Source organism: Amblyomma maculatum, chromosome 5 (assembly GCF_055883805.1).
Source record: "Amblyomma maculatum isolate TAMU_Amacu chromosome 5, ASM5588380v1, whole genome shotgun sequence".
NCBI lineage: Eukaryota > Metazoa > Arthropoda > Arachnida > Ixodida > Ixodidae > Amblyomma > Amblyomma maculatum.
The window spans coordinates 18,871,289-18,883,475 of NC_139348.1; the positions used below are offsets into that span (position 1 = coordinate 18,871,289).

At 46.7% G+C, this 12,187-nt stretch overlaps 1 protein-coding gene across 1 annotated transcript; it reads right to left on the reverse strand.

Moving 5' to 3' along the window:
• Window positions 1-3,650: 3,650 nt before the first annotated feature.
• LOC146187831 (uncharacterized) lies at window positions 3,651-10,726 on the reverse strand. Its single transcript, XM_084604927.1, has 5 exons — window positions 9,284-10,726; window positions 8,461-8,641; window positions 4,544-4,650; window positions 4,417-4,445; window positions 3,651-3,930 (listed from the first exon to the last, which is right to left on the reverse strand). Exons 1-5 carry the CDS (start codon window positions 10,508-10,510, stop codon window positions 3,651-3,653), a joined length of 1,824 nt encoding a protein of 607 aa, XP_084461053.1. The 5' UTR covers window positions 10,511-10,726.
• Between the last annotated feature and the right edge of the window lie 1,461 nt (window positions 10,727-12,187).

Genomic DNA, 12,187 nt, shown 5'->3' on the forward strand with positions numbered 1-12,187 from the left:
AATACTGAAATTAAAAAAAGTATAGAGCGAATAAAAAATATCCAGAGGAGTGCAACGTTATATATCTTTTTTTTTTGAAAAATAAAAACCTTTGGATTCTCCGTGAATGTGGTGCAACTGAAAACAATCCCGACATTACTTTTACGAAGAACGGTTAGCCGGCTTTGCTTCATAGCCGACCTCTTGAGTGTTTTATTGGAAAGAGTTGTCCCAACGCATCTGAAGGCCCTTAGTTCTATGAATTCAAGACAGTAATTAGGTTTTCCTGAATACCTATTTTCGCTCGCTCAGTATTATTTACATGGATATTTTTTCTATGTAAGATAGTTGAGCGAAATTTAATACAGCATATCATTTTTGAGTCATCAAACTAGGTGCATGATCAAACTAGGTGCAAAAGAATTTGATCCCTTCTTACCATGTTTATCGGGTATTTTTGTTGCTTCATGCATAACTGTTGTTAATATTACTTTTGTAACGATGACGTTCAAATAGTTTTTATCGTCCCTACTTCCAGGGTCATTTGGCTTATAGGACTTTGTGTATAATAACATTGGTTGGGTTTAAGCATGGCTTAAACCTAGAGATGGAGCGAAAGCTGTGACTGCTGCACTGTAGACCGTTTCAACACGGCATTTGAAATCCGCAATCTTTCTGACTAATTTCTCTTGAATAAAGGGGGGTATTCTACACATAATCTGGTCATGTTCAGGTTTCCATATTTTTTGTAAACTGTACACTTATTTTTAAACCCAGCTTTGGGTGCTGGCGGCCCAGCCAGGGCCGGATTATGCAAGGTTAAAAGGGTTATACTGAACCGGCCCTCCGTTCTCAGGTGCTCCCCGAGAGATGAAATAAAATGACAAACTTCGAGGTTTGGTCTCATAAATAGTGAAACCATCTTCCTGTTTTCCCATGATTAAAGTAAAGTTAGAGCTTATTTATGTAATGTCGAATGCTTCAAAAGCTCTTCGTTACATCGTACTGTTAATCTCAAAGCCAGCCACATTTTTAGCCAGTCAAAGTGTAAAGCCTGTCTACTTGCCCATATAAAGGAAAAAAATCCAAAATGGTTTTAGCTGGTTCTACATGGTTTCAGCTGGACTACACCAAATCGTCCTGCGCTATCGAATTAGCCAAGAAAATAACCACTAGAGAAATTTATTTTTCACACATTCGCGTTCTGATTTTTGAGGAAGGATGTTGTGTCCTGTGATTTCCTGGAATAGCTCAGTTTAGATGTCAGACTGCCCGTGTGCTTTGAAGGAACGTAAATAATTAGACGATATTCATAAATAGTCTACAGATTTTTCGAGTGAATACGCCGTGTGTTCTTTGCAGGCAATAAATGCATCAAGTTTCAAACGTGACAACATGGGACGGGGGGCGGGGTAATTGGGGCCCTCTTAATTTTTTTTCGAACCGGGCCTTGATCATTGCTAATCTGCACCTGGGCCAGTGTTGCATTGGACACAACCAGAGTTCCGTTGAACGCATCAAAGTTCACCGGCATTTTGGGGAGAATCCACTTTCATGTCCTGCGCATGCGATGCCGGCAGCCGCTTTCCTCTCAGAGGCGGCGCGCGCATGCGCAGTGCGGAAAGGGCCCTTCTCTGCGCGGCGGTGGGCGCATCTGCTGGGATGCCGCTACCCTCGTCCTGCTCTCTGTAGCGAGCGCAGGAGAGCAGCACCTTTGGAGCGGCGCAGCTAGAAGCGCTTCAGTCGTCGCCGTAGTAGTGACGGTACGCGAATCGTTTGTGGAATGTGCAATCCGCATCCATGGTAAAAACACTTCTAAGGAAAGAGCAATTAAAACCAGCGAACAATATAAAGGATGTGAAAGGTACTTAAGCTTCGCCTCTATCCATATGACTCTGTGGTGAAGTCGGCCACACGACTTAAAAGCGGCGCTTTAACTAGACGAACACTCAAAGAACCAGTGCCCCGTCACGCTAGCTCCCATTATCAACTTGCCTGCACTATATCCGTGATTTTTTAAATAAATATACAACACAAAACTCAATACAATTTTTTTAGTTTGTGGGACCCTTAGTGAAAAATCCCGTATCGCGACAAGCGGGTTTGAACCGGTCCTGTATTGTATAAATTTCATACCGGTGTGACCATTCCTGTATGAAGCTTGAATGGGTTTATATCGGACAGGTCATGTCTGGTATAAATCTCAATTCGGACGGTCCAGTCCGGTATAGAGTTAATTTAGGGCAGACTATTTCCAGTATGCATCTTATACATGACATCCCAGTCCGGTATGGATATGAAACAGGACGGACCAGTCCTGTATTGAGCTCATATACAGGACAGGTCATGTCCGGTTTAACAGAAACCGGACAAACCCGATATGAATGAAACTGATGCTGGACAGAGTATTTCCGCTTCTCAGTACAATTCGGGCGGATCGTGAAGCTAAACCAGGATGACCACGTCGGAACATGCCTTCGCGCTAAATAAGCATGAAACCATACATATTACACGTTACAACTTTTCTGTGTATGTGGAGTACGCATTGTTTCGCACATACCTAGAAGATATGAAGCCGTGGATGTGTGCGCTAGCAAGTACAGCCTTGGTCAAAAAACTTAAGGCCGCTGCGAACAGCCCGGGAGCGGTTGCTCTCCGCTATCGCGGCGCTGCCACCGCAGGCGCACTTCGGCGCTCGCTGGCGCCTAGGATAAAGAGGGCGAGGGAAGCATCTCTCTCGCTCTCAAGCATCCTTTGATAACAGCGCTCAGGAAAAACTAGTGCGGCGTTCGTTCTGCCCGCTGCGAGCTCTTCTTGCGGCCGCTGTGATACGGCGGTTGTTGCGAGTAAATGCGATGGCCTGGGCGAGATGCTTCCTGAGCAGCCGTGAAATCTGATACAACGCAATATAGCAGGAAAGGGCGGAGAGGAGGGGTAATTTTTCTTTTATTTTTGTATTCTGCTCGTCTACTTTGATTCATTTTTTTGTGAAGGAAGCAGGAGGAAAAATATTACAGATAACTGAATCAAGAAGAAATGGGCACGTTCAGCACACGCTTCGAAATAGTAGGGTGATTGGAGGCCGATTAAGGCAACGGAGTGCGTTCCAGGAGAAGGGAAGGGTAGCAAAGGGGTGACAGAAAGTCACGCGGGCAAACGAGATAAGTATGCAAAAGGGAACTGGCCACAATTGGCCGGTTAAAGTCATGGTTAAGCAGCTGGGTATGAGAGAGGCCTTTGCCTTGCAGTGAAAGTAGATAGGCGGATGGTGGTTTGTCCTACAGGGATACTTTAACATAGAGCTCACCGAAGGGCTACAGGGTGTCTTATATTTATATTGGCAGACCATTTTGCAGGTTCGCTCTCATACTCTGTATTAGGAATACAATTTCTTTAATTGCGATTAAACCAAAATTACTTGGGTTGCAAGACTACCAAAACAGTGTTGCGACACCGTAGTAGGTTCTTGAAACGACTTATTTTGCTACTCTTATGTCTTTAAGAAAATTTTGAGAAGATGGTGGCAGAGATGAGAAGTGGGTGCTTTTATTTTTCTCACAAACAATACAAAAGTAGAAAAGATCACTGTTATTTTGTACGGCGGAATAAAAGAAAGTTCTTAAGAGAAAATAGAATCTATCGTGTGTAAGCTTTCGAAACGAAAGGTGACACTAATGACGTGTGAAGGCGCCTTCTGCCTCGACTATGTCCTGAATGCGTCCTGGAAGCGAGGCGTACAAACGCGACGTGAGGCTCCTGTCACTCCTGAGTTCCTCCCACACTTCGTGGATGACAGCCCAAAGGGCCTCCTTTGTTTCGGCCTGAAGAGTACGCCGCGAGATGCGGCGCTTCATCAGGCCCCAGACATTCTCGATGATATTAATATCCGCTCCCTTGGGTGGCCATTCCAATGTTTGGACGCCAAGATCATCCAAAGTAGAGCGGACCAGCCTAAAAAAAAAGGGGTGGTCGGGCCAATGAAATAAAATGCAGGAACAAAGATTTTACTAATAAAACATTTTTACATACTAAATAACTACAACGCGGAAAGTGAACTTTAGTGGCCAAAGAAAACGCGTACTTTTGACATCACATAATTTGAGCTACAAGGCCAGTTCTGGAAACCGGAAAACAGCGCTCCCATTTAATAATGACGATCATCAAGTTTTAATTTTGACGTTGGCTCCTATAGAAAACAATATACAGTTGATTAGTTAAATAATTTAGGTTTTATTGATCATAACTTGTCCACCCTGTTTAATAATGTAGCTGCCGAAATCGCAATAACCTCTCTTTAAGTTCATTTGAAACATAATTCTGTAAACCAAAAAATAAAACTTGTTTCATATGTATCCTTTCTTTCTTTTTGTTTTTTCACTTCGCTCGCGACGTCAAGGGGCCAAGCAGCTGAGGCTAGCCAGAAATTGTTGTACTTACTTTGACGTGTGAACAGGGCTCCTGTCGTGCTGAAAGACAAAGAGACCGTCGTGAAACGGTCCCTCAAGAACATAGGGCAATAACACCTGCTGAATTATGTCTAAATATTCATATGAAGTCAGGATGCCGTCGATGCGACGGAGCGGTCCAAGTCCATCATGAGCAATAGCTCCCCACACGCTGATTCCACATCGTCCACTGGCAGCAACTTGCTGGGTATATCTTGGCTCATATCTGGAACAAATGAATTGGTAAAACGAGTTTAGAACACTGGGATTCAATCTGAAACAACTGGTTGAAAGTCCAAAATGATTATTATTCCTTTCAAGATCCATTTAACTAGCACGTTCTCTAGGGCCGCACAGGCTCACTCTTCCGGTATCTGTTAAACACCATTTGTTTCAATTCGAACATTTTCTCGAACACTCACATCATTTAAAATGCATTCTCAAAACCTTATACGCAGAAGAATCCCTAAACGGAATTTAATCGACGTCTGGAGTCAAAGTATTTTACTTCACGCTCATACCAATTTTACTCGACCGATACATTTGAGCAGTCATTATGAAATTTGTTAACATATAAAGGTGTTTTTACCTTGTCCCGACAATTCTCCATACACGTTGTTGCTGATCCCAGCGGGTGAATAACGTCGACTCGTCGCTGAAAATGACGGATTTCCACTCGTCTGAACCCCAAACCTGATGCTCACGAGCAAACTGTAGACGGGCTGCTGTTTCTCTCTCAGTGAGTCGAGGTCTTTGACACGCAACACGACTACGAAGCCCCGCTGCGTGTAGCCTGCGGCGAATGGTTGGGATAGACGCTGCCAATCCTAGCTCTCGTCGAAGCTGTTGGAGGCTGAGCGTCGGATCGCAGTTGACTGCCGCCACGATTAGCAGATCTTCTTCAGCTGTCGTAGCAGGAGGCCTTCCTCCTCGTGGCGCGTCTTCAACGCGTCCCTCATCTCGATAAGCACAGACAATGCGGTCAACAGAGCATCTGCTACAACCCACGGTCCTGGCGATATTCCGTCGGCTCATTCCTCCAATAGCAAGGCCTATTATTCTAAGGGACCGGAAAGCGTGGCGTGACATGGTCCATAGGGTCACGAAGAGTCGGACACGACTGAACGCCTGAACTGAACTGAACTGATTATTCTAAGCCTTTTTTCGTGGTTGATTCGCACCATTCCTCTCTTGACGGCAGCGAACCGATGCGTGGACGGGTTGCCTCTGACTTGTCGAAGAGAACTTATCGCGTACTCAGCGGGCGCGCAAAAACAAAATAATTTGGCAGGAGAAAAAGACGGCGTCATGTTTTTGACTTCTTTTATACGAATCTGCGCATGCGTGTCCGATGATTTTATTCCCAGATGCCGAACCACAACTACGCACGACAGACAACTACGAGTTCGCCGCTTGACTGTGATGAGCAAATCATTTTACAGCACAACTTTGTGTTGCCCGTTGGTGGGCTGAGTGGCACCGTCGCCGTTGCCATTGTCGCCGGTTTCACCAACCAGCAAAACGAGCCGGGTCAGCGAATGAAAAAGAGCGAACATGGCAGATTAAAGCCAACAACAAAAGTCAGAACGATAATGTTGTTCCGAGACGCCGAGAAGGCAAGACTTTATTCGGACAGCAACACGAACATACAAGCAACAAGGATTCAGTGGCTTCGGTTTATAAAGGAAGCCTGGGTGCAACCGAGGCATGCTATTGGCTAGCGCTACGGTCGCACACGCGAACCATGACTGCGTACATCAGATAGCGGCACACAGTAACCAAGCGGCACACAGTAGCAAGACAGCAGCAAGCTTGATAAGCGTTGCGCCGATATAACACTTCCCCTCCAACAAAATCAGAATCTATCATACGTCAGACGATCCGGCTTCCGCTTGTCACGAGCGCTGCGCCTTGGTAGCACACGTAACCCAGCATCAGTTTGTTCCGACGTTGAGGCACTTTGGGCGTGACTTGCGAGTGGAACACAATCACTCTGATCCAACACTGGCTGGCTCGAGGCAGCTGTAGGAGACCGTTCACTTTCGAGCAAGTCACTTGCAAGGGGCAAATCTGTATCACTTTCGTTTACAACAGCTGGCTTCCCAAAAGAACGTCGCAAATGATCAGCATGCACAAATCGCGTCTGTCCGTCTACAACCACAAGGTATGTCATTGCCGATTTCACATCCACGACCCTGCCTGGACGCCACTTCACCTGTTCCCCACGCACTGAACGCACAAACACACTACCGCGAACAACAAATGATCGAGGTGAACTCCTTCGCTTGTTTGCACTGCGAACATTCCTCTGAGATCTGGCATTTATTGTATCTTGCAGATTCGGTTTCAACAAAGATAACCTTGTGCGCAACTTCCTCCTCAAGAACAGTTCATCTGGCGATTGGCCGGTGAATGTGTGCGGCGTTGTTCTGTAAGCGAACAGAAAGTTATCTATCCTGTGCTGCAGTGATCTGGAACTTTTGTTCTTCTGGTCTTCCAGCAATTGCTTCAACAGCGACTGTTTTACTGTTTGGACAGCACGTTCTGCCGAGCCGTTCGACTGAGGATGATATGGCGGAGTAAGCGTGTGCTTGACCCCGTTTGTCAAAAGAAACTCCTCGAATTCTTTTGCACGAAACTGCGGCCCGTTATCTGTGACAACCTCTATCGGCAGGCCATGACTTGCGAACAACGAGCGCACCGTTTCGATCGTGCTTTGCGCCGTCGTTGACGTCATGATTTTTATTTCCAACCATTTGGAATAGGAATCTACAGCTAGAAGAAACATCTTTTTTTCCTTTTCAGCAAAGTCTAGATGTACCCTCTCCCAACTGCTTGTGCACCACTTCCAAGATGAAAGCGGCGCTAGTGGCCCCACGGATTTGGTGCTTTGACAAATTTCACACTACTTCACTGCTCGTTCGAGGCAGTTGTCTATCTGTGGCCACCAAACCACTGACCTCGCAAGTGCTTTCATCTTTGTGATACCGATGTGTTGTTCATGTAACAAGCACATAACTTCACTTTGAAGCGACTGTGGTACAACGACTCTGTTGTTCCACACCAAACAGCCGCAATCGACTGAAAGCTCAAACCGCAGCACGCGGCCATCCGTGCCATACCATTTCACGAACAGTACTAAGAACTGGATCTTTCACAGTTTCCCGCTCGATATCTTTCGCAGTTAAGGGGAGTTTACTAACGGGCGAAAAATAAAATATTTCTTCTGCCTCGTCACTGGCTTCAGGCAGTGGAAGGCGTGATAAGCCATCTGCATTGGCTATCTTTGTTCCTGCTCTGTGCAAAATGCGAAAGTTGTAGTTTGCAAGGAAAATTCCCCAGCGATGCACGCGAGCTGCAGCGACTGCATTTGTGTGGTGCTTTGCCTCAAAAATAGCGGTGAGCGACTGGTGATCTGTGATCACGTTGAACTTACGCCCATACAGATATTTATGAAATTTCTTTACTGCAAAAACAACAGCAAGAGCTTCTTTTTCCACCTGCGCGTAATTACGCTCGGCAGGAGTCATTGATCGAGATGCGAACGCAATCGGTCGCTCTATGCCCTCAATCACGTGCGACAGCACCGCGCCTAGGCCGTAAGCAGAAGCATCACATGTCAGCTGTATTTCTTTCTTTACATCATACAGTTCCAAAACCATGTCTTCACTGATCAAATTTTTACACCGTCTGAAACATGCGTCACACTGGCTCGACCACTTCCATGTGCTGCCTTTGCGCAACAGTTGATGAAGAGGTTCTAGCAAGTTTGCTAGGTCAGGCAAAAATTTGGCGTAGTAGTTTACTAGACCCAAAAATGCCTTTAGTTGAGTCACGTTAGTTGGTTGAGGCGCTTCTCGAATCGCCTTTACTTTTTCTGGTGTTGGGTGTACGCCATGCTTGTCTAGCTCATGTCCCAAGTAACAAACATTTTCTTCGAAAAATTTGCATTTCCCTGGGTTTACCCGGATGCCGTGTTTACTGAGCGTTTGTAGCACTTGCTCGGAACGGTGATAGCACTCCGTCAGGTCTTTACCTGCTATTAACACATCGTCCAGGTAACAGGCAGTTCCAGGTATGTTTCGTAACACCTGGTCCATCACGGCCTGAAACATTGCAGGGGCGCTTGCCACTCCGTATGGCAGTCGCCGGAACCTGAACAGTCCCATGTGCGTGTTCACCGTCAGCAATTCTTGTGCCTGCTCATCCAGCTCAAGCTGCAGGTAAGCTTTAGACAAATCCAGTAAAGTGAACACGGTCCCTCCAACCAATGACGCGAATATGTCCTCTGGCAGAGGCAGTGGATAGTGGTCGAGTTCAATATCCCGATTTACAGTCACTCTGTAATCCCCACATATCCTAATCTGCTTTTCTGCTTTCTTTGGGACGATCACTAGCGGTGTAGCCCACGCACTGTGCCTCACTCTGTACACCACACCAGCCTTCTCAAGTTCAAGCAATTCATTCTCCACCTGTTTGCGCAATGCATATGGTACTGGTCTCGCCTTACAAAAAACTGGCTGCGCATCGTTTTTCATTTTGATGCTACCAGTGAATCCCTGAATAGAACCATAACCTGGCTCAAACACATCACTGTACAGCCGTTTTAACCTGTTCTCGGCTTCCGCTGCTACCATCTGCCTGCCATCCGGCACGTTATCAACGTCACGTTGCAACTGCTGAACAGCATTGTGCAAGTCAACTTTTAGTGCCGTTATCCAATCGCGACCTAAAAGCGTCGGCATGCGAGCTCCATTTTCTTGCTTTGCTATTATCAGAGGCAGATCGTAGCTTCGGTTTTGATAAGACACCTTGACGTTTGCTACGCCTTTCACTTTGAGTGAAGTACCGTTATATACGCCTAGACGTATGTCGTCTTTCGAACATGGACAATTTGGTAAATTTTCATCAAAGTCTCTTTCAGACATTATTGTCACAGCGGCTCCCGTGTCTAATTCCATCGGTATCTTCTTGCCATTTACTTTTACTTTAAGCACAATAGGCGGTGAGCCGTGAACTTCGTTCGTCGTACACACTGTAAGCAAGTCAGTTTCCGCCAAGGGCTCCTCAACTTTGTGTACCACCTTTGTTTTGCACATTTTTGCTACATGACCCGGCTTCGAGCATTTGAAACACATACTTCTGAGGAAAGGACAACTCACAGGCGTATGCAGTCCGCCGCATCTATGACAGACGCGAACAGTGGCTTTCCCACGTTGCTTCCTTGGGCCGTTTTGCGGGGCACGCTGCTCGTTGCTAGGGGCCTCCTCCTTTGTCGCGTGTCGCTGGCCTTGCGGGGTGGAATCCCGATGCCAGCAGATGTCCGCCGGACTGGTGGTTGACCCCTCCGGTAGCATTTCTCTGGTGTCTTTCTGAGCAGTCTCCAAGGCAGTAGCAATTTTGCAAACTCGCTCCCAGGTGACTTCATCATCAGACAGGGCAAGAAGACGGCATCGGATAGAATCCGCTCGCATTCCAGAAATCAGTCGATCCCGGAGCGCTTCTTCTAAAAAACTTCCAAACGAGCACGTGGCAGCCAGTCTCTTCAGCTCGACAATGAACTGTGCCAGGCTTTCGTGCGACTCTTGCTTTCGCTGGTAGAAGTGATACCGTTCGGTAACCACTGACCGCTTTGGTGCATAGTGCTGTCGGAGAACATCTGTAGCTTCTTCGTACTTGACTTCCGTGGGCTTCTTCGGCAGCAGAAGGCTACACAGAGTCACATAAGCTTTTTCACCAAGGACAGTTAAGAAGACTTGCAGCTTCTTACTTGTGTCTATTCCGTTGGCTGTTGCGTACAGGTCAAACCTTTCCACGTAGATGTCGAAATTGCCAGAGTCCGGGCAAAACTCGCCCAACGATCCCAGAGTGGTGTTCATCACTGATGTTCCCGCTTGCCGTGGCGTCGTCGTCGTTTCTTCAGGAGGCTTGGTCACTGCCTCTTCCTGAACGATCCCATCCTCGTCGCCATGTTGTTCCGAGACGCCGAGAAGGCAAGACTTTATTCGGACAGCAACACGAACATACAAGCAACAAGGATTCAGTGGCTTCGGTTTATAAAGGAAGCCTGGGTGCAACCGAGGCATGCTATTGGCTAGCGCTACGGTCGCACACGCGAACCATGACTGCGTACATCAGATAGCGGCACACAGTAACCAAGCGGCACACAGTAGCAAGACAGCAGCAAGCTTGATAAGCGTTGCGCCGATATAACAGATAAGAGAGCGAAGAGCGCGAGGAGGAACGTGTAGGAAAGGGATAGAAGAAGTCAATTCTACGGTGCTATGGGCCTTGCATGGCGCGCTATCATCTGCTCATAGTTTACTGAGGAGTGCAGCGAGCGCAGCGCGAACGATACGATGGCGAAGCAGAAGCCACCCGGCCGGCAATCATGTCATTTGCGGCGTATGCTGTATGAGCGGGGGTGGTCTGTGGCGACCACTGTCAAACGCGCCGCATTCAAATTCGGCTATTCCGAGTATCGTAATCATCAGTTATTATTTTTTGAGACCAAGGTAAAAGGACAGCGCAATGTATAGTCTTGTGTATGCTCGAAGACGAGCACTTTGCGAGGATCGTAGCTAAGATCTGACTTCAGCAGTTGAATGCTATACTGTATAATGTTAGATGCAAAGTTGGTGTTGTGTACAGAATTCCACTCTCTTGTGAAGCCTGTTATATAGGAAAAACAGGGCGTTGTATCAACCAGAGACTGATGGAACACCGGAATAACTTGGATAGTGGAAAGGAGACAACCTTTCTAGTCTCCCATTGCCATTCCTGTAAAGCAATGAAGAAAGAAAAGAAGTGTGCGCCCCTATTCAACCAAGTTAGGATTTTGTATCGCCACAAAGAAAAGTTGACTAGGGAACTAGTCGAAGCATATTTTACTACGAAGGACATTAAGTGTGTCAGCAAGACTTCAGTGTCTCTTTCAAGTGAAGAGGTTTCTTTTTTGAATAATTTTTTTATGTAGCAGGTGAACCCAGGGTCTGTTTCAGGTGACTGCTTCTTTTTCTTCTTGTGCGTTTTTCTCTGGGCCTTGGAGTAAAGGCTTAGGCTTAGTTGTGAGTTCAGCGCTTGTCCTGTGCTTTCTTGTCTTGTGTCTGACTGTTGGCGCTGTTTGTATTAACTATTAACCATTATGAGAGCTCGTATTTGTCATCATTAATGTCATATGTGTCAAATTAATCAAGAAAGCATAAGCTTCGCCCCGCCGGGGTGGTGCAGTGGTAAGACGCCCGTCTACTGTGCCAGAGTACCCGGGTTCGATCCCGACCTCGGCGGCTGCGTTTCGGTGGAGGCGAAACGGAGGGGCGTCCGTGTGCTGTGCGATGTCAGCGCACTTTAAAGAACCCCAGGTGGTCGAAATTTCCGGAGTCCTCCACTACGGCGTCTCTCATAGCCTGAGTTGCTTTGGGACGTTAAAACCCACAAACAAACGAACAAACAAAAGCATAAGCTTCACAGTGTCACCTGCATCTCTCGACGAAATCCCGGGGGAGGTGGAAGGGGGGCATGTTTTTAAGGCATTAATTTTCGAGACATTGTAGCTTACCCTCATGTTTGATTGACAATTAGCAAAGACATCTACTTTACTTGAAAAGATGCTAGGTGATCCAATTTAAAAAAAAAAAGCTGCCTTTCGAAGCCATTTCTCGTAGCGACGATCGACGCCTGAGTACACCATATCCGAAATACCTCTTCCAGTGGACCCGTAAAAACGACAGCACCGCTACGTATTTGAAATATAGTAATGGTGG